Below are 23087 nucleotides of genomic sequence, written 5' to 3'. Positions count from 1 at the left end.
CACGCCTTTAATCCCAGCACTCGGGAGGCAGAGGCAGGCGGATCTCTGTGAGTTCGAGGCCAGCTCTGGTCTACAAGAGCTAGTTCCAGGACAGGCTCCAAAACCACAGAGAAACCCTGTCTCAAAAAATCAAAAAAAAAAAAAAAAAAAGTAATTTTTTTTTTCCTCCCACAAAGTGGCTCATATCATTTTACATTGCCATCAGTCGTGCTTGACTGTTTTGATCTCATATTGTTCCAATTTTTGTTGATACTTGTCCTTTAAATTACTCTTTAGTGAAATGCTCTGGACATCTTTTTCATATTTACTGGACTTATGTGTGTCTGTTTTGTAGATACATCTATATGGGGCCTTTACTCTGCCCACCAAACTGTCTTGTGCCCAGTGTTTCTGTGTTTTAATATTTCACTGTGTACTAGACCATTTCATCTATCTCCTAGGGGCTTTGTTGTTCTCTTCAGTATGTGAAAAGCTTGAAGAAGATTTTTAAAATTAGAAAACAAGAGTATGGATTGGAATCTAGTCAGGCGGTAATACAGCACATATTCTTAACTGTAAGTCCCTTGTACCTCCTTTGCTTGTGGAGAGGAAGGATATTTGAATCCTATAGTTTTATATAAATTAGGTTGCCTGGAAGTTTGAATACTGTATTTTGAAAAAAAACAAAAAATACCCCATTTCTGTTAACAATAAGAGCGCTAAAAATGTAATAGAATAGTGTGATAGCTGTAGTTTATTTTTCAGTCAGTTCTGTAAACTAAATGTGGCTTTGGAAGTTGAGAGTCAAATCTTTCTGTCTCTTGCATCATTACCTATAGGTGATGCTGCAATGGACTTGATGCTGGAGGTAGGTGACTGGGAAGGACAGAATGCAGCTTTTGTGTGGTAGTAAGTTCAGAGCACAATTGTCAGCGGTGGGCCAGAGGAATGGGAAACGCAGTTGTGCTGGAGCACAAACTGTAGAGGTTTTTATTGTTTGTTTTGTTTTAATCCCTGGGGCTGGGTGTATAGCTTGGTAGTAGGTTAGCATGTAAGAGACTTTGGCTTCAATCTCCATCATAAAATGAAATTCAGTGAAATTCTAAGGGATTGCTGTCTTTTTTAAACATTCTTTTTTTATTCATTTATTATGTATACAATATTCTGTCTGTGTGTGCCTGCAGGCCCGAAGAGGGCACCAGACCCCATTACAGATGGCTGTGAGCCACCATGTGGTTGCTGGAATTGAACTCAGGACCTTTGGAAGAGCAGGCAATGCTCTTAACCTCTGAGCCATCTCTCCAGCTCCGGGATTGCTGTCTTTTTTTGCTATCTGCTCACACAGAATGGAACTTTTTTTTTTTAGTTTTTCGAGACAGGGTTTCTCTGTACCTTTGGAGCCTGTCCTGGCACTAGCTCTTGTAGACCAGGCTGGTCTCGAACTCACAGAGATCCGCCTCCCTCTGCCTCCCGAGTGCTGGGATTAAAGGCATGCACCACCACCGCCCGGCCAGAATGGAACTTTTTATATGGCATTAAGTGTCTGTTGAAGGGCTGAAGAGATAGCTCAGCTGTTAAGAGAGGACTTCCTGCTCTTGCCGAGGACCTGGGTTTAGTTCCTAGCACCCACATTGGGGGCTTAGAATTAACTGTAACTTCAGTCCCAGAGGGTCAACTTTCTCTTCTGGCCTCTACAGGCAGCACACACACCAATACATTGCAGACAAACACTCATTCACATAAAATATATAAATTTTTGAAGTACTTAGCACAATAGCTGGTACAGAGTAACTCGATAAGTTGTCACTGAGTTAGTATATAATCATACTTTGTCATTCAGCTCATCTTAGTTTATTTTGTACAGACCCGGGAGTGAATCCTGGCTGTAACAATGGTAGCTGTTGGAAACAAGCATAGTTGTGTCTCACCCTTTCCTCCCGTCACAGCCGTGGTCTTCTAGACCTGGTCTCCCCCAAGGTCTGAGTAGAAACAGAAAGTCAAGTTAAGGTCACTCTATTGTCTCTACTTGGAAAACGGCTTAAATCACGTGTTGTGTTACTGATATTTTTTTTTAATCAGCTTTCTGTATGACATGACATGTGTGCTTAGGAGAGGTGCTGCTTTTTAAGAAGCACCTATAAATTTGATTTGCTAACCTTATTGATCTGTAGTCTGAAATGGATCAGAAAGTCCATGAAGATGTGGCTTGAAGAAAAATGTGATTGAAAATAGAGAATACAGATAGATCTACCATTTGTTTTTTGTTTTGTTTTTTTTTTTGGTTTTTCGAGACAGGGTTTCCCTGTGGCTTTGGAGCCTGTCCTGGAACTAGCTCTGTAGACCAGGCTGGTCTCGAACTCACAGAGATCCCCCTGCCTCTGCCTCCCTAGTGCTGGGATTAAAGGCGTGCGCCACCATCGCCCGGCAGATCTACCATTTGTTAAAAGCCTTTGGACTCTTGAGAATTCCAGAATTTTTCATATTGACAAGATATTATGATACCTCATGCTGTATTACGTGATAGTCCTAAAAGGGATTTGGGCAGCTCCTAGTAATGAGGCAGTAACATTTCTATAGTGAATACAGTACCCTTAGCATTAAATGAGGTTATGTGAGGTGTGTAGACGCATTAGCTTTGCCCCTCTTGAGACTAGCAAGTGCTGTGAAATGAATTTCTTAAAACTTGTTCTGACAGTTTCACTGTATTTAGTTCACTTTAAGTATGAAGTTTACAGAATTTTAACATAAAAAGGATCTATAAGCTACAAATTGTTAAAATCCTTTGTAATAATCTATTTCATAATTTTTCTTTCAAGTTTATGGTTAAAGTAAAATGTTCTATATTGATGTTTTCAGAAGAGATGTTAATATTCTTTTATTCTGGAAGGTCAGGTCTGACGTAGGATGACTTCAAATAATCATAACTAGAAATATTTTCTTGGTTTTATTTATTTATTATTTTTAAAGATAACAGTACAAAGGACTGGAGAGATACCCCAGTTAAAAGCACTCTTCAGAGGACCCAGATTTGATTTCCAGTACCCCAGATAGTGAATAACAAGGGCTGTAACTCCAGTCCTAGGGGATTCAACATGCTCCTTTAGCCTCCAAATGCACTACGCATGTGTGTGGTGCTCAGACACATACACAGCCAAAACACTTATGCATGTTTACAAAAATACTTTTAAGAGTTTTTAAGGAAATACAGTATTAAAGTCCTGCTTCTTTTTATAGCATGCACTATGATATGGGATTTTATTGTTCCAAGGTATGCTGTGTTTTCATTGATTTGTAAGGTGCATTATTTTCATATTTTAAGAGTTTGGAAGGCAGCATGAGTTACATATATAGTTGGCCAGTTGGCTCTTTGTAGTGTACTGTATAATTTTATAGCAGAATGTCAAAACTTGTAGAGAGAGGGCAGATGAGATGTCCTAATAGCCCAAGTGCCATCCCTGAAACCCTAAGTGGGGGCAGAGAACCAACACTTGAAAGTCGTTCTCTGACTCCCCCAAGTGCAGTATTCATTAACCAATGGTAATAAAACATATTCACAGCATGCAGAGTGTTATCCCACATCAGTAGATAGTCTTAGAAGCATAACAGATGTAAATCCTGATATTTTTTTTTTTTTTTAGAAATTGCTCTTTACTATTCTGTAAGAACCAGGTAGATAGCAGTGTTCTTGTGACGGATTGTTAGATAAGCAATATTGACCTTCTCCTCCTCTCCATGTGCATGGATAAGCACTGAGACGCTGTAGCAGCTGTTCATTACAGTAAGAAGTTTTACATTTCTTCAGGGGAGACACATTTGAAAATACAATTCAAAATTACTTCACAAGTGCTAGCCATAGTTCAGAAAGCAGGTGTTATGAACCTCTGATGTTTTAATCTCTGTTGTAAGGTGATGTCTATATGTACATGCATATATGTATTGTACTCAAGTGAGTAGATGAGCCATTATAAGTTGTTAATTGGCTAGTCCTTGCTCTACTTCCATGGGAATTCAGTATGAACCTGTTTTATTTTATAGGCTGGTGCATTGGATTTGCTGAAAGAGCTTAAGAATATTCCCATGACTCTGGAATTATTACAGGTATGTGTTTCTGTGTATCACAGTGTTTAAATTGGTAATTGCCATAATTATAATAATGGGTCATCTTCATTACCAGTAACATGTTTTTAATCTATCCTTTTATAGAATAGACCATTCTTTTTTTACGATGTCAACATTAATCAGTCAATTGCCATTGATTATGTATGTATATAATAAAATACAATGCTCTTGGTTTGCTCTCAAGAACCTGATGCTAAGAACCCTTGAAGGCACTTACTTAATGAGCTTGGAGAAGTTGAGCTGGTGCCTGACTAGAAGCTTCAGTCCTATTGACTAGTGTTCATGGAGCTAGAAAGTACATTGTATGATACTGAAGGAGAAAGGCAGTATCACCCAGCTACAAATCCTGTGATCTGTCTGTAAATATACTGTAAAAATAGTGCACAAATGTTATGGGAGTAAGTAACCAAACACTTTTTTTTAAATGGATTTGAGGCCCACTCCATGAAATGAAACCCATATCTGAAATGAATAAAGTGGCCAAGAACCTGAGACTAGATAGGTCGTGTACCTAGCAGAAAAGCTAATACTGTTACTTTACTAAAGGGACTCTTTACTAAAATAACTCAGTGACATCAGTTCCTCACTTCACTCAACCGAATCAGAGATTAACATAGAGACCCACAGATGGACTGTGTAAAGAGTGAGAGACTGTGGAGTCCTTATTCTAATCAGGTATCTTCACTAGACCCTTCTCAAGGCTTGGTAGAGGAAGTGAGAAGATTGTTAAGAACCACAGATGACGGATGACTGCAGACACAGCAGGACAGATGCACATTCTAACTTAGCACACAGAGACTGACAGCATGTGCAGGTTCAAGCCAGCCCTGAGAAGGGAAGGGAAGTAGACACAGTTTTCTACCTTAGCCGGGAATTTATCTGCAGCTGGTACCTAGAGGGAAGGGGAAATCATTTTCCCCCAAGTGGAGTCTGACTTGGGTATATCAACCACATTCCAGAGCAGGCCTCATATCCAGTAGTTGGCCAATAGAAAATGAACTCTGATATTTTTGTGGAATTTTTTATTTCATTTTATCTGCCACTTTTGGTCTTATTAGTCTTTTGCCTGTTTGCCTTGATTTTTACTTCTGTGGGTCTTGGGCAATTTTTTTTGTTTTTGATTTGTTTTCTGAGAGAGAGAAAACAAAGTTAGTTGGGTAGGAAGGTGGAGAGCATCTAGGAAGAGTTACAGGAGAAGGGAGAAACATGAGCAAAATATTGTGTAAAAAATCTTAATTACTCAACTAGGAATATAGCATTTCTTTACCATATACAGGGCTTATGTTCTGTTCCCAGAACTTGAAGCAGACAGCTTGTGTGTCATGGTGATCGGGATTTCTGATTTGGAGCCATTTGGTCTAGATGTGCAGTCAGTTCCTGAGTGCTCCCTGCCCTGCCACTCTGTCTTCCTCCCTGCCTTTTCTCCTATGCTTGATGTTAAACAGAAACCTTGGTGGATGATGGGCAGTGTCTCTGCTTCAGTGTCACAGACCACTTTTAGACAACCTGTTTATAAGTTTCCCATTGGTCTCCATCCTCTGCTTTCTTCCAGTTTCCCAAGTGTGTACTAATTATTGGAAAAGAAACATACAGTGGTCCTTTTTCACTCCACTTCATCAGCCTGATTTCTTGTCATGGAGCTAATAGTCTCTTCTTTATGTAAGCACATTTATTGTCAAAAGCTGGATTCTTAGAACAGGTGCGAAGAATGGTGGTTTTAATAATCAAAGCATCCTGTGATCATTAAACAGCCATCACCCAACAGCTCAGTTTATTCTTCTTATATCTTGGTCTTCTGCAGGAGCTTCTAGGATACATTTTTCAGCACTGTTGGGTGTTATTCTGTTTGTCATAACAACTCAATAATTCAAGTTATTTCCTCCATATATCCAAAATTAGGATTTTTTAAAAAGATTTATTTATTATGTATACAGTATTCTCAGTGTTCTGTCTGTGTGTCTGTGGCCAGAAGTGGGCATCAGATCTCTTTATAGATGGTTGTGAACCACCGTGCGGTTGCTGGGAATTGAACTCAGGACCTTTGGAAGAGCAGGCAATGTTCTTAACCACTGAGCCATCTCTCCAGCCCAAAATTAGGATTTTTTTGTTTTAGAAAATTTGCTTTGTTAACCCCAAATATTGCAGGTGGGTGTAAAATTTGGGATCCTTTTCATTCTTTTGCTGTTGAACCTCACCTGCTTTGGCTCAGCTTTCTGAGAGGTACAACACAGGCTACTGCAGCTCCACTATGTATTCTAAATTCTTCTGCTTTTGTGCTGAGTGTTTAATAATTTAGAAGGAAGCATTTAAGTACCAATTACTTTTGTACCTCAAAGGTATCAGCAGGGATTTTCCTTTATTTTTTAAACAACTAAGAATTTCTTTGTTGTGTTTTTCTTCCATAGACCATGTTTTGAAAGATTGTCTACTAACAACTTGAACTTCTGAATAATTTACCATTGTTATTTACTCTTCATAATTGAACTGTCATAGCTTTTATGGTTTTTAGTGAGTTGGAAAGAGCATTCATTCTAGAAGTGGTGAAGCAGAGATGAAAATTCTAATTGTGCCAGTGAGCAACGGTATAATGATGAGCAGGTTATATTGGTATTTCCAGTCTCTTTATCTTTAAAAATAGGTATAATGATCTCAATGGTGAAAGGTTCTTGGGAAGACTTATATACCTAGTTATTCTAGTATAATCCTCGTGTAATATTACTGCATGTTAAATTTTATCTGTATTCTGAAACCCATTTTAATACAAAATTATATGCTGCTTACATAGGATCAAAAAATAAAGATTCTTCTTAATCTCTAGGTGGTAGTTTTGTTTGGATAGCTTTGCTATGAGTTGTAGGCAGTGCTCTGAGGTATCTCTGTAGAAGAGCTTACGCAGATATCTATCTGTCCACGTAAATGCTACACCTCACCCTCATTTCTCCCTGAGAGACTGATTTCATTTCAGTACTCCATTGGCCTTGATAGCACAGTACCAAGTTGTTGATCTCAGTGATGAAGCATTGGTGAGTCCAGTGTGTGATCTGAAGATATGTGTACTTTTACCAGAATGCAAATTATTGAAATTTTTAAATCTGAAATAGAAAAAAAAAGTCTGAAAAAGAAGCAAGTGTGATTAATATACTAAATTGTTTGGGACAGCATTGATGGACACTTTGTTGTTGTTGCCTTGCAGTCTACTAGAATTGGAATGTCTGTCAACGCTATTCGCAAGCAGAGTACAGATGAAGAAGTCACATCTTTAGCCAAATCACTCATCAAATCCTGGAAAAAATTATTAGGTAAAATTGATCTTTGCTGGCATATATTTATGATGTCCTGACTTGTTCAAGTGGCTGCTACATTTTTTTTGTCTATGAATCTAGACTTGGTGAAATCATTGCTTTCTAAAAGGGATGAGGGCCCTGTTGTAATTTGTTTGAAAGTTGTGGACTGATAAACTCAGTGGTCTCTGACAGTTGTAACTGTAGATAAGCTCCTTCAAAACTTTTCTTCAAAGAACAGGTCGTGATGCTTTCTGAAGTGTTTTTAAAATGACTGCCCAGAATTCATTTGTTCAGATCAGCTTTTGTTACTTTCTTTTCCTTTTTTTTTTTTTTTTTCAAGACTACAGGGTTTCTCTGTAGTCCTGACTGTTCTGGAACTTGCTCTGTAGACCAGGCTGTCCTTGAACTCAGATCCACCTAACTCTGCCTCCCAAGTGCTGGGATTAAAGGCATGTGCCACCATGGCATGATTTTCCATGTCTAACGATCTCTCTTAAAAATCATGTGAGAATTCTTAAATGTCATTTTATTTTATAATACTTAAGTATAATCACCTCAGAACACTTCCTTTCTGTCCTAGTTTCCTTCAGTTATTTGAGATAGACTCTCACTATGTTGTGTAAGCTGTCCCCAGAGGATTTAGAATTGTAGTCATGTGCATATTTTCTTATGCAATTATAATAAAGGAAAGCAAGCATTGGTGTAATACTTTAATTTACAGTTCATGCTCTAATTTGTTGCTATCCCTATGTACCTTTTAGTTTTTTGTTAACTTGATAGAAGCTAGGTTTATCTGAGAAGAGGAAACCTCAACTGAGAAATTGTCATCATAAGATTGACCTGTGTGCTAGTGTGTGGAACATTTTAATAATAAATGTGGGAAGGCCCAGCCCCACTATGTTAGTGACACCACTGGACAGGTGTTCCTAGGTTATAAAAGAAATCAAACAACTATGTACAATAAGCCAGTAAGTAGCATTCCTCACTGTGCTTCATTTCATGACTCTTGGTTCCTACCCTGCTTGAGTCCAAAGCAGATGAACCCTTTCCTACCCACGCTGCTTTTGGTTTGTGTTTTAGTATAGCAACAGAGAAGCAAACTAGGACACACTATAATGTCCTTTACAGTTTTTACCTCCTTCAATAGCTACTCCAGAATCGTATTTAGTTTTCTAATTTAATCAGTTCTTTAAGCATTTGATTTTTCTCCTGTGATAGCATTTTGGAGAATATAATAACCTTCTCTTATTCTGTTTTGACATTTATTTGTTTGTTTGTTTATTTATTTAAGGCAAAGTGTCATATAATGCAGGCTAACCTTGAACTCAATGTAGCAAAGGATAACCTTAAACTCCTGATCCTCTTTTCTCTTCCTCTCAAGTACCAGGATTTCAGGCAGGTAGGCCAGGGGTGTAGGAGGCTACAGGAGCCAGTGAAACGCAGCTCTATTGACAGATTGTTGAGTTAAAAGAGGTGCTGAGTGGACCGTACTGAGGCTGGAATGGTCTCTATGAAGATGCTCTTTATTTACTTTCCCAGAAATACTTATCTGTGCTGTAGGTGGCACTTTAATGTTTTTAACTTCTTGAAAAATCACTTAGATACTATTGTTCTCTATGTATGAGTTCTCATTTTCGGGATGGCTGTGTTCATATTCATCCACACTCTTTCCTTTGCATATTCTCCTTTTAAACTTTCAGCTGCCATTGGCATGTGAATTCCTCTTTCTTTCCAAGTGACAGTTTAGGAGTGTTGATTGTACAGGTATTGTAAAAAGTACCTCAATACAGATGCTAACATAATAGTTTGCTTATACTTTATATACAGTTGTGGGAAAATGAAGATTTTAATGGTAAGTTAAAAATCAGCCTCCAAATGTTTGTTTTTGGCTTATATAGGCTATTAATGTGCAATTCTTTGTTTTCATTTTTAACAAAAGTAGACTGTTTAGGAATTTGATAAATTTTGCAGATGGACCATCAACTGATAAAGATTCTGAAGAAAAGAAAAAAGAACCTGCAATTTCATCACAGAATAGCCCTGAAGCGAGAGAAGAAAGGTAACTCACTTTATATGAATTAATTTCTGCTGCAGTTGCTATTGTAGGGCTTCTAGCATTCAGGAGGCAGAGGCAGGTGAATCTCGTGAGTTCAAAGCCACTCTGGTTTACAGAGTGAGTTCCAGGACAGCCAGGGCTACACAGGGAAACCCTGTCTCCAAAAAGATGAAGAAGAAGAAGAAGAAAAGGAAAGGAAAGAAAGGAAGCCGAGTGTGTGGGGGAGGGGAGATTATGATCAAAAGGATTTATTTGGCATACATATCCCAGGACACAGCTCATTGAGGGAAGCCAAATAAGAAACCGGAGCAGAAGCCATGGAGGAATGAATGCTATTTAATGGCTTGCTTCCTGTGGCTTGCTGCCGTCTTGTGCAACCCAGGACCAATAGTGACACCACAGTGACTTGGACCCTTACATATCAATTATTAGTCAAAAAATACCCCAGGGACTACTCTGTCAGCAATCTAGTAGAAACATTTCTCCAGTTGAGGTTCCTCTTACCAGACAGTTCTAGCTTGTGTCAAGTTAACAAATAAGCGGACAGGAAAACTAGCTAGTTTGTTTACCTGCACCATCACTTTGTCCCTGGTTTTCTGATCCTGCCTCCTCTCCTCCTTCCTCTGTCTAGTCAGATGGAATTAGCACACATGTATAGCCATCTTTAAAACATTTAGCAAGATTTCTTAGAATTTTAGAAGAAAAATAGAAGCCTACAAAAAGAAAGCAAGATAATTTATATTATACTGTCATAGTTAGGATTTCTCTTGCTATGAAGAGACACCATGACCATGGCAGCTCCTACAAAGGAAAACATTCAGTTGGGGTGGTTCACTTTCGGAGGTTCTGTCCATGATCAACATTAGTGGGGACATGGCGATGTGTAGGAGACCTGATGCTGAGAAGCAGCCGAGAGTCCTACATCTTGCAGGCGACAGGAAGTCTACTGACGGGAGGAGTAGCTGGAGGAAAGGGGAATGCAAAGCCCATCCCCATTGTGACATACTTCCTCCAACAAAGCCACACCTCCTGATAGTGCCACTCCCTATGAGCTTTTGGGGGCTAAAATTTAGCAAGTTTTTTTTTTTTTGATCTAAATTTATCTATTTAAGAAAATTTTTAGGGCTGGAGAGATGGTTCAGCGGTTAAGAGCACCGCTGCTCTTCCAGAGGTCCTGAGTTCAATTCCCAGCACCCACATGGCAGCTCACAACTGTCTGTAGCTCCAGTTCCAGGGTATCTGACCCTCACACCAATGAACATAAAATAATAATAATAAAATAAATTTTAGAAAAAAGAAAATTTTTAGTATAGTTTTATTAGTATTTAAAGTTTAGGTGGAATATTTATGTGCTAAAGCCTGCCACCTATCCAGAACAACACATAAGAGTAAACATGACTATCCAGACTTTCCTGGGGTATAATATAAAGGAAGTTGTAAGTCAGATCTGAGTGGCTCGAGGTTGACTAAGGTTTTACATTTTGGTGCTAGAATTTGAGAAACTTTAAGTGGTTCAGGCCTATGCATCACATTTTAAGAGACAAGGTTGGTAATAGTGAAGCGAATCAGCCCGTACAAGCAAGTTGCAGTACTTTGGTTAAGTATTGGCCATAGGCAAGAAGCAAAAGCTTTACAGTATTTAAGAAGTTTTGTTTTTTAACATTGGTTGGACTGGAGATGTAGTTCCTTTGGTATAGTGCCTGCTGAGCATATGCAAAGCCTGGATTCAATTTCCAGAAGCCGTAAAATGGGGCACAGTGGCACATATCTGAAATCCCCATACTTGGGAGGTAGAAGCAGAAGGCTTGGCTTCATAGAGTTCAAAGTCAACCTAAACAATGTGAGACCCTGCTGCAAAAATGAATAATTCTTTTTTCATTTACTACTTAGAGATGCCATGCTACACATTGAAAATATATAAAGGATGAGATCCTAGTTCTTGCTTTTGGGAAACTTTGTCTTATAGGAGAGTGAAAAACAGTATACGAACCTCTTTGTAGACAGGATTTTCTAAGTACATGGTTCGTAAGAAGAAACTAACTAGAGTTAGATGATTCTGATAACTTCCACGGTGAGCAGTTTCGGTGTTTAAAAGTGGTTTGTCCTGGAGAGAAGTGGAGGAGATGTATTCTTAACAGCAAACACAGCAAGTTAGTTCTACAGTAGATAGGAGGGATGGACAGCTTAGTAAGCCTTTGAAAATGACTTGTGATAGCATTTAATTGAGATTACACAGAATCATTTTGAAAAGAACTTGTTTGGGTGAATGTCCAGTAGATGAAGTTAGTCAGGTGTAATTGAAGTTTTGGAGTTGACTAGAAAATTTTTAGATTATTCAGATTAAGCCACTATTTTAGAAAGAAATCTTTTTACAGTCTTGATTAGAACCCTGTTGTCTGACTAGTATGTAAGTTTTGAAACAGTTTTTTCCTCTTTCTAGTTTGACTGCATTCTGCACTCTTTTCTGGCCTCATCCCCTTATCCCTTTACAAAAGCCAAGATCCTTGATTATTCTGTACTGTGCTGAACTTCGATGTATACTTTTTCCTGCTAAAAAAAGGTATAGGGCTGGCTGTGATGGGTGCTCACTTTAATCCTAGTACTCAAGAGGTAGAGGCAGGAAGACCTCTCATTAAGGCCAGCCTGATCTACATAGATAGTTCCATATTAACCAGGACTGTGCAGTGAGCCTCTGTCTTAAAAAGAAAAAAATCGTTGCTGTTAATGTTTAAAGGAAAATAAAGTCAGAATATTTGTTTTTGTTTGTAATTCAGTCTTTTGGAACAGGCTTTCTCTGTGTAGCCCTGACTGTCCCGGAACTCACTCTGTAGACCAGGCTGGCCTCAAACCTGCCTCTGCCTCCCAAGTGCTAGGGCTAAGGGCATGTGCCACCACTTCCCAGTTTTGTTTTGTTTTTTTAAGGCATGAGATTTATCTATTGGATTCAATTTTTTTAAAAACGTTTAGTCTATATGTAGGTGACATTTCTGTTACATAATGGTGACTGAAATGCTATCTCATTTAGACCCCAAGTATTTATTTTTACAGCGTAATGACAGTGCTATTCAGAAGGTTTCCCTAATTGTTTTCTGGTCTGTGTGCCCATGTGTGTGTATTTAGTAGTTCCAGCGGCAATGTAAGCAGCAGAAGGGATGAGACTAACGCTCGAGACACTTACGTTTCATCTTTTCCTCGGGCACCAAGCACTTCTGATTCTGTGCGGTTAAAGTGTAGGGAGATGCTTGCTGCAGCTCTCCGGACAGGAGGTAAGTTTAGGGTTGTTTGTACCCCCTTACCGTCTCCACCTTCGTGCTGGCGTTTTACGTGTGTCTTCCTGCTGATAGCTCCCACTGCTTAGCTTAGAAGTTTGTTGCTGATAGCAGTTCTTAGAGGGCAGTAGGAAGGAGGACACTGGCACCAACAACAAGCACAGCCTTCTAGAGTGTTGATACTTTTCTTGGTTCATGCTAATTTAAGCATTTCCTATGTAAATCTCAGATTTGCAAACTCATTACCTTGACCTTAGGTTGAGCATTAACAAGTGAATTGTTAAAATTAGTATGGCATAGAGTATTTAACTTTTATATTAGTAATTCACTTTTATACTTATAGTTAGAAAAGCAATTTACAGTTTACATTTCCATGTGGAATACCAAGAAATACTAATCCTTAAACTTCACATGCCAACGATTTTCAGGTTTCATACTATCATGAAACACCATGTGGTATCCCTAAAATGTTTAAGTTAAGAAAGTAAGTTTGGTAGGCAGAATGTTTGACATCTTAAATAAATTAACCCTTTTTCTTTTCAGTTATGCTGAACTGTGCATAGCTATGGTGACCAGTTTTGCTGCTTACTTGACCCTTTCTACTTGAATATCCTTACTGCCTCTGTTTTTCCCTTTTTCTATCTTGCTGTTCTCTTTATTCTTTCCCTTCTTTCGAGCATCTGTGATAGTCTTCTGAGTATGTCTATGTATATGAGTGGCAGATGAAATGAGAAGCTTCTCTGTGTTGAAATCTATGTCATCTGAGACAAGGCATTTCTTCTTAATAACTGTTCTTTCTTTGTCCCTCTGTTGGAACACCCAGAATTTATGGTGTTGTGAAATGAGGAGTTGCCTAGTATATGAAAAGGAGTCATTGGTGCAAGAGTGCTGTGGCACAGGTCTTAGATCAACTGCAGAGGAAAGGAGTGGTGGGCTGAAAGATGCCAGGTCCTAACGAATCCGAGAGTCTGTGGAGGAGGCAAATGGAACTGAAGACATAGGAGTGTTCTGATGAGTTTTCATTTCTGTTTCTAGATGACTACATTGCTATTGGAGCTGATGAGGAAGAACTGGGATCCCAGATTGAAGAAGATATCCTTTATGTTCACATCCATAGCTGTGTGTAGTAATCTGTGAGGTTAATTGTCCCTGTCCTCCTACATAAGTCAGAGGTTTATTCTGTACTTTTTTTTAGGAAGAAGGGCATTCCTGTTTATTTCATTTGTTTTTCTCTCATTCAGAACTAAACAGCATATGATTCATGGTAATTTTTTCAGCCTTTGTTTATTGGAAGTGTAGCATCTGAGTTTTAGTTGTGTAAGATGGCAGGGAAAATGTGAGGCCCACTCAGTGGGAGGGCCTCAGACTACATAGTTCCTGTCCCTTCTGCCAGCACACGTGTCCATGCCTGGCACCATAGAAAAGGCTGCAAGGGGAGTGCCCGTGTGGCAGTCTAAGATGGGAATGTTGTTTTTGAGGAACTGCCCTTTATAAAATAGGAGCCCCTCTGGGCCTTGGTCTCTGCTTTGACCTGGCCTGCGTCTCTAGTGTGGCCTCAGGCGCTCTCCTCTCATAAGACCTCTGAGGGAATTATGGCCGTGTTCATAGATTTTGAGGTCCTTAGTGGGATTCAGACTTAATCAAGTTAAAACGTGTGATTTTAGAACTCTTTCAAATATCTGATAACTTGGGTTTTGTCAGAGTACCTCTTTGAAATCATGTTGATGCTTGCTTCTGACATTAAACATTTTTAAAAAGCATCACTGAGTCAACAGTTGTAAAGATGAGTACTATTGACCAATTACAGAAGAAGGAATCTGAAAGTATTTTTCTATGGAAAACATTTTTATGAATTGTTTATAAAATTTAAGAATTTTGAACTTGGCAGAACAAAAAAAAATGTTATCTTTATAACAGTCTTTTTTCCTTAATGGCCAAGTACCTATATATCAAGAAATAAGGAATACAGACATGAAATACAAAAACAGAGTACGAAGTAGGATATCAAATCTTAAAGATGCAAAAAATCCAAATTTAAGAAAAAATGTGCTGTGTGGGAATATTCCTCCTGACCTGTTTGCTAGGATGACAGCAGAGGTGAGCAAGTCTGTGTGGAAGTGCTTGTGCGAAACTGCTTCGGAAACAAGTGTCATAAATGGATATGTTGGAAACCTCAAGATCACTTGCTTCATTTCCACTGTCGGTTTCTTCCTTCTGTCTTTTTGTTTTGTTTTTCAAGACAGGGTTTCTTTGCATAACTGTGGCTTCCTGGAACTCAGTTTATAGACCAGGCTGACCTGGAACACAGAGATCTGCCTGCTTCTGCTTCCTGAGAGCTGGGATTAAAGACCCACTACCTGGCTTTTCATTTTTTTTTTTTAATCATCCTTTTTTTCTATTCTTTGCCTTTGAATTTATGTCAAGCAAATCCCTGGTGTTTACCCTTTCAACCCATGCATGTATACATGTCTGTGTATACATATTTTTAAATATCTATTTAAATACTTTTCCGTATGTAGCTACATTATCATTACCACATCCAGCTAAACACATGGCCTTGCCATGGTATGATACTTACTCATATTCACGTCTCCCTGATTACGCTCTACGTGTGCCAGGAGCTGAAGTCTACACATTACCTTTGATTTGTTGTTGTTTTTTTAAGCTAAAGCAGTTTCTTTTGTGGGGGTGTTTCCAGACAGGGTTTCTTTGTGTAGCCCTGGCTGTCCTAGAACTCACTCTGTGGACTAGGCTGGACTTGAATTCATGGAGATTTGCCAGTCTCTGCCTCTCCGAGTACCACATATGTCATCAGGTCTAGCTTAAAGCAGTCTCTTTTGTCCCTCACATCCCCGCCCCCTCTGCCTTTTTCCTCTGTGGTGCTGCTATGTTGAAGAACTAGCTCTTTCCACACATACATTTCTGCGAATATTGCATTAGATCATACTTCTTTATTTTTCTCTCCGCTTGATTTTCCAAATAGTTTTATTATACTTAAGCTTCCCTTAAGTGATGGATTTTGCTTCAGATACATTCTGTCAGAGGGAACATAGTGTCTTGGTACTTTCCTCTTGGCATACATTTCCTCTTGTTTTTTTTTTTTTTTTTTTTTTTTTACTTTGGGTGATGTCAGGGAGTTTTCCCACTGTAAAGTACTCCACTAATCTTCCATCCAGTGAGTTCATCCACTGATGAGCATGTTACTTGAGTAGGTAACCACTGCAAGAGAGCCATTTCTAAGATGTCATTTACAGCTAGGATTCTTTTGTAGAAGCAGTTTCGAATATAAATTCAAACTTAGTTACCCAATTGGCTTAATAAGAAAAGATAAACTTAAAATTCTTTGTTTAGTTAAACCGTAATTGGAATGGTAGTCTCTGTTGCTTCTGTGTGTGCATACCCTCTACTAGGTACTGTCAAGGGACTTGGAGCCGCTTATCTACCTTATGGGGGTTTTCCTTACAGTAATTATTTCAGTGACTGAAGAAGTCATTTTATTTTGGGTCACCAGACTCGCCTTCATGTTAACTTTTGTGCCCATTTGACCCAAACATGATAGTCTCCGTGCTTTCTGGCATTAAAAAAAAAAAATTTAACCTGGCATATTCTGTGTACAAAGTCCCTGTTTTCTCTGAGGATGGAATGAGTATTTAAAAGATCACCTTGTGCACACCAGAAGTGTGATTGCTATAGGTTTGCGTTGTTAGTTTATAAGCAGTGTATGTACCTAATTTTATCATAAATATCTGAGTCTTTTTTTTTAATAATTATTTATTTATTATGTATACAACACTCTGTCCGTGTGTAAGCCTGAAGGTCAGAAGAGGGCGCCAGACCTCTTTACAGATGGTTGTGAGCCACCATATGGTTGCCGGGAACTGAACTGAGGACCTTTGGAAGAGCAGGCAATGCTCTTAACCACTGAGCCATCTCTCCAGCCCCCAAATATCTGAGTCTTTAAAGAGATTTTGAAAGAAAATTATTTTAAATCCTCTGAGGGGAAGAATATTAGTTTTTTGGTTTTTTTGTTGTTTTTTTTTTGTTTTTTTTCGAGACAGGGTTTCTCTGTGGCTTTGGAGCCTGTCCTGGAACTAGCTCTGTAGACCAGGCTGGTCTTGAACTCACAGAGATCGCCTGCCTCTGCCTCCCGAGTGCTGGGATTAAAGGCGTGTGCTAAAATTGTGTCAGCCAATTTCTACTTTTATTTTTTTTTAAAGATTTATTTATTATGTATACAGTGCCTGCCTGCCAGAAGAGGGCACCAGAGTTGTGAGTTACCATTTGGTTGCTGGAAATTGAACTCAGGGCCTCTGTACGTGCAGCCAGTGCCCTTAACCTCTGAACCATGTCTCCAGCCCTGGTTTTACTTTTATTACTGATTATTGTTAAGCTTTATGAACATAAAAGCATTCGGGGTATAGAATAGCTGTCAAATGTATCTGTAATTCATTGATATTGCCATTTCTGTCATAGGAAATGGCTAGTGATGAGCTCAAAGAGATGAGGAAAAACCTGACGAAAGAAGCCATCAGAGAACATCAGATGGCCAAGACTGGTGGGACCCAGACTGACTTGTTCACGTGTGGCAAATGTAAAAAGAAGAACTGCACCTACACACAGGTTTGTGGTTGACTGTGGTCTTATGATCACATTAAGAATGTTTCACTCCTGTTTCGGAGTAAAGATAATTACAGAACCTGATATTTTTCAAGAAAAGATATAACCTCTTTGGTGAAAAAGTACTTTCTCGGTAGATTCCAACTAATTAAAGATAAGTTGATATATTTGTGTGCTAATGAAAATATTTACTATAAAAACTGTAGCAATTTTATAGAACCCCAGATGTACTAGCAAGCATCTAGTGAAGGGAAGTTCTCCTCTCTCACATGGCCTGTGTACAAATAAATGCCTATTCCTATTTGTAACATGATGACTTTTGCATTCATATATGACAAGATTGACCTTTTTGGTTTTGAGTAACATAAAGAACTGTCAACAAATTTCTGTTGTTATATGTCTATATAAAAATAACACTATCTTCATTTTTGTTTGCCAAATAGGATTTTTTTTCTTTAATTTTATTGTTGTATATCTATAATCTCCTAACCTTAGAAATTTTCCCTTAAAGGTCATGTTTCAGATCGTGGATATAGGTGTTGATCCTACCAAGCAAGAGCACAATTCTTTTAATCAAATTAAGATAACTTTAAACTCTGCTATGTCCCTAAAGCAAGGTTTGAGAAAATTAGCTGTGGTGGAGACAGTGGGCAGTGGGCTTTACAATAGCTTTAAAAAAACTGCAAAACTAGGGGATTTCCAAGGGCTGGGGGAATTTTTTTTTTTTTTTTGCTTATGTAGAAATTTGGCTGAACATTTTAAAGTTATTTGACAAAACATCTTATCAAGGTAGATATCAGGATATGGTTAGATACAGGGTGTAGAACACATTAGATTCCAGAAAACTAGTCAAGAACTCTGAGTTTGGTTTTTTATTTATTTGGTTGGTTGCACAGAGATCTGTCTGTCTCTTATCTCCCAAGTACTGCAATTACAGGTGTGCACCTCCTCCGCCCAGCTAGGACTATTTTTATCCTGAGGCCGTGTAATACTAGTTTTAGAATGTTTATTCTTCCTCCTTTTAGATTTATTTATGTTTTATGTGTGGACTGTTTTTGCCTGCATGTTCTCATGTACCACGTGTATCTTGGTGCCTTTGGAGATTAGAAGAGGTGTCAGTCATCTCTTCAGCCCTTAGAATGTCTGTTCATTTGTGTGGGCTTTAAGTTAAAATCATATTGATGATTTACCAGAGACTTGTGGCTAGGTTTTGAGCCTGGGGCTTTGTTTGTGATTGGCAAGCACTTTTCAATGGCTGAGCTACGTCCTCAGCCCAGGTCTTCCTGAGTGTTCTTTTTTGAACTCTTCTTTTAAGACATGGTCTCAACATTTTCCAGTTTTGCTTTTCTGCTTGCAAATGTGAAATTCCATTCCCGTTAAACTGGGTAGCCATTGACCATTGTGATACTGCCATGTACTCGAATGAACAACAAGTCTTTGAGATGGTAACTTCATTTTGTTGGGCTTTTGTACCACGCCCGGCTTTTTTGTAAATATCTTAATCAGTGCACAGTATTCCATCAGATGCATTTACTCTTCTGTGTTCACTTCCAACATATGTGCTGTTATTAAGTGACATTCTTCACTATCCTTATACAGAGATCTTGTATTTCTCATTATGTATCAGAGTAGATGAGAATGCCACGTTCCCTGGCAGAGATATGGGTATTTAACATGACTTTTAGAGAGGTTGTGTCAATTATGTGTGTCAGAAAGAAATGCTTTGGGGCCCGGTGTTGGTGGTGCGTGCCTTTAATCCCAGCACTAGTAGGCAGAGACAGGCGGATCTCTGTAAGTTCAAGGCCAGCCTAGCCTGGTCTATAAGAGTGAGTTCCAGGATGGCCAGAGGTCAGAGCTACACAGAGAAACCCCATCTTGAAAGCCAAGAAAAAGAAAAAAAAAGAAGAAGATCCTTTTTTGAAAGCCAAGAAAAAGAAAAAAAAAGAAGAAGTGCTTTGGATTTTATTAACATCTTTACTAATGTGTAGGTCATTAACGTGTTAATTATTGGTTTCGTGATTATTAACCATTTGCAAAATACATAATTTAATGAGTGACTTTCAGAGAAGTTTTCTACTTAACTGGATAAATGACACATGAAAGACGAACAGAAGGATTTAGAAAATCAAAAGTTTGAAATTACGTTCCTTTGCTAATAGTGTATTTGAATTTGTATAAGCTCTTACACTTCTTAGGGTGATATCACTGGAGATACTGTATATCTTTATGTAGAATATTCTTACATAGGTTGGGTTATTTTTAGTGGTAATTCAAAAGTATTTTTTATTTAATTTTGCTACAGGTGCAAACTCGTAGTGCTGATGAACCAATGACAACATTTGTCCTATGTAATGAATGTGGAAATCGGTGGAAGGTAGGGCACCCCTGGGTTGTATATGATAACTTACTGTCTCTTCATAAACCATCTAAGATAGTACTATGTACCCTCCTGGAGTTTGATCTTAGTAACACATATGTTTTTAATGCAAGAATGGCAGGAAAGAATATTAGATTACCATCACACGACCTATAGATACTGTAGTTATTGAATTATTTCCACTCTTGTTCTTCCAGAAAAGCAGTGTATGTTTATTACTTATTTTAATAAATTTGATTTTGGAAAATGTTATAGCATTCTATATGATATTGGGGTTTATTTTAGGAATTCTAATGGGCTTGGTTCTGGTTTGGTAGCTTCTCAGTAAGCCTTCATATTTATTGTCTCTGTGAATTTGTCTCATTCAGGCAAGTTTATTTTTTTTAAATTACATGTGTTTAAGAGTTCTCTGTTCAGCCGGGCGGTGGTGGCGCACGCCTTTAATCCCAGCACTCGGGAGGCAGAGGCAGGCGGATCTCTGTGAGTTCGAGACCAGCCTGGTCTACAGAGCTAGTTCCAGGACAGGCTCCAAAGCCATAGAGAAACCCTGTCTTGAAAAAAAAAAAAAAAAAAAAAAAAAGTTCTCTGTTCTAATGTTTATTGTATGTGTTCTTTGCTGACTTCACATATGTATATAATGTATTCTGGCTATTCTCACTGCCAGCCTCTCATCTCCCCCTCCCCGTCAGTCCCTTTCTCACATTCATGTTTTGTTTTGTGATTCACTGAGTTTAACCAGGACTGTCTGTGTAACTGCGGTTTGTTTTTTTTTTTACTGTCCTTTGGAGCAACTGGCCATTGCTCTTCTCCCAGAATCTACCAGTAGTTAAGAAGGAGCGGGGCTCTAGTCTCTCCTGACTGCTGCTGAAAGCCTGTGCCTGTACAGACCAGTGGAAAGCTAATTTTTGAGGGATTTTTTTTTTGAGCACCAAAAACAAAATATAAAACTAGAATTGCATATCAGCTCCAAAGGCACTTTTATTGTTAATAATGATAAGGCTGTTAGTGGTGTGGGGTTGGGCGATGCTCATGGTAGAATCAGTCTTTGTAGTCACATGGTGATTGGAAATCTCTTGTCTCTCACCCTCACTGATCTAGTGTTTCCTTATGTAGTTAGCATAAATAATACCTGATCTCACCTGTGTCATTGTTTCTCTTCAATCCTGACGAAGAAACTTGGCATGTCTAGATAGTCCTCTTAGATCTGCTACACATGCTGGATACTTTTATCACTGCGATGAGCAAACAGTACAGTTTGTTTTACTGCAAGCAGTTCGCCAAACAGGTTGTGCCATATGGTACTTAAGGAATTTAAGAAAGTTCAGTCTAATGTAGAAAGCTGATAAGAATTGTTAGTTATTTAACCTAGAAACTCTATTAAGAGAAGTACTTTTAAAAACTACTAAAATAAAACTTTACATATTTATTCTTTAGTTACATAGTCCTTGTAATTCTATGGTGGAGGGTCAAAATGAGTAACTATTATGTATAAAGTCTTTCCATAGGAGCCTCTATCATAGGGTGTATAAAATCGAGATATATACGTCATTGTCTGTATTTTTTAAATCTTACAAAGTATTTCTTTTGTTTTTTGCAGTTCTGTTGAGTTGGAAGAATCAGCAAGGTATCTGGACCATTATGAAAAATGGATTTTGTAATTAGCTTTAAAATTAGGCCAGGCAACTTGTTTCCCTGATATTTGTAAGCAGTACCGTCCCATGGGTCGGTCTTTGTTTTTACCTAACATTCTTTCTTAAAAGCTGTCTGTGGTTTCAGATCAGCTAGGAGACCATAGGAGAACTAGATAATGTGTTGCATTTTTTTTTATTTTTATAAGTTGATGTTACATTTTATTGAATATTAACTTTTTGAGTTAGAACACACAAAAATTCTGTTGTTCTACATTAATGCAATAAGACAAAATTGCTTTTCTCATTGGTATGTACCTAAAATATTAAAGGAGGAGCAAAGAAGTAATATAAATGTTAGAGTACCAAATATATGTATTCCAGTAGCCCTTGACCAGCTTATCAAATTGTGCATACTATTTGAACTAGCATATGAATTTGCTCTTAATTACCACGCTCACAAAGCCTTGGATCCCTGATCTCTTGCATCTGTGACTAACTGCAGTCATCTTTTTTTATATTTCTTATACATGTATATTACCATTTTTAATAGGGTTTTCTTTGGAAATCGACTTGATTTTTCAATCAGTTTGGTTTTATTTGACTTTGCACTCTATTAGTTTAACAGAGCTCTGTTATAGTTTCCTAGGGTTTTCAGGAAGCCCCTCCTAGGCATACTTTTGGTGAATTTTTCCCCATAGAAGACATGCTGGGAAGGAAATGTCAGCATCTTAGTAGAGTTCCTGGAGGCAGCATGGCTGGACTTGTACTTGGAAATCTACTGACCAAGGGTTAAGCCTAAGACCTGTGTAAGTCATTAAGCTGTGCTCTTTGCACGTGGAGGTTGCAAAAAAAGGAAAAAAGAATGTTTTAGTGTGAATCTTTTTTTTTACATGATGATGATGAGCCAACTGAAATATTGGCTGTAGCAAGTAGTTTTACAGTGCATATTTCACAATTAAGTTTTACCTTTGTTTAAATGTGTCCCGCTTGTTTTGCTGGTAATAAGCAGTGGTTTTCACAGTTTTCTTGAGACCGATGTTCCGATGCATATAGTAAAGGCCACTGTTGTAAAGCTTATGATTTACATGTTTCCGCATCTGGCCATACGTCTGTGTAAAGACCACTACACAAGCTTTGTGTTTGCTCTGCTCTGCAGACTGTTGGACATAACAGAAAACAAATGTCCATGTTAAAAAGGATTGGTCCATGGGTAATTTCTGTCACTTTAAAAATAAAGTACATTTTAAAAGAATTAGTTTTAAAATAAGGTTAAAATAGTCCCACTTTTAAAAGTGATCCATTTTAAAATTTGTAAATCAATAAATTTTTTTGTTGTTAAACAGGTATTATATTTTGTCATTTTATTTAGATATTGAAACTTTCCTTCCCCAACTATTAACAATTCTCTGAGGTTCTGTTCTACTTAAGCTTGGTCATACTCAGGCCAAAATGGTATTGAACAGTGGTTAGAGCCTGTCATTTCCTGAACCCCTGGTGATGGAGAGAACAGTGGTTCTCAGGCACATGAGCTCATCTTAGATGCTCATTCACACGGGACTTTAATTCTACAAAGCAATACAGCGGTATTCATTTCCAAGTTTTGGGTGCATTCTGAGGGGTCTTATTTTACAGTTATTTCCTAGACAGAGTAACTGAAGTGAACACCGGAAACGTGACTTGGGCAAATACATTTGCAAATAGTGAAGAGCCATACCATCATGCGGAGAGAAAGTAACAGCCTTGACATTCTTGCCC

The 23087-nt window shown here is 38.3% G+C and overlaps 1 protein-coding gene across 4 annotated transcripts in view; it reads left to right on the top strand.

The window, feature by feature from the left end:
- The window catches only part of Tcea1 (transcription elongation factor A1), a 25963-nt gene extending 3285 nt beyond the window's left edge, over positions 1–22678 (top strand). For 3 of the 4 annotated variants that reach the window (XM_005362251.2, XM_013351907.2, XM_013351908.2), the window contains exons 2-10: positions 4015–4077; positions 7292–7397; positions 9354–9441; positions 12559–12704; positions 13743–13799; positions 14650–14804; positions 17181–17327; positions 19627–19698; positions 21299–22678. In XM_005362251.2, the coding sequence (XP_005362308.1) occupies positions 4015–4077; positions 7292–7397; positions 9354–9441; positions 12559–12704; positions 13743–13799; positions 14650–14804; positions 17181–17327; positions 19627–19698; positions 21299–21307 (843 nt within the window). In that variant the 3' untranslated portion in view covers positions 21308–22678. Of the gene's footprint in view, positions 1–3213; positions 3248–4014; positions 4078–7291; positions 7398–9353; positions 9442–12558; positions 12705–13742; positions 13800–14649; positions 14805–17180; positions 17328–19626; positions 19699–21298 lie in introns of all 4 variants that reach the window. The other variant, XM_026786655.1, reaches the window with a different exon arrangement.
- The last annotated feature ends 409 nt before the right edge of the window (positions 22679–23087 follow it).

This window comes from Microtus ochrogaster, linkage group LG5 (assembly GCF_000317375.1).
Source record: "Microtus ochrogaster isolate Prairie Vole_2 linkage group LG5, MicOch1.0, whole genome shotgun sequence".
NCBI classification, from domain to species: domain Eukaryota; kingdom Metazoa; phylum Chordata; class Mammalia; order Rodentia; family Cricetidae; genus Microtus; species Microtus ochrogaster.
The sequence above is the reverse complement of the archived record's forward strand: the minus strand, read 5'-3'. Positions and strand labels throughout refer to the sequence as shown.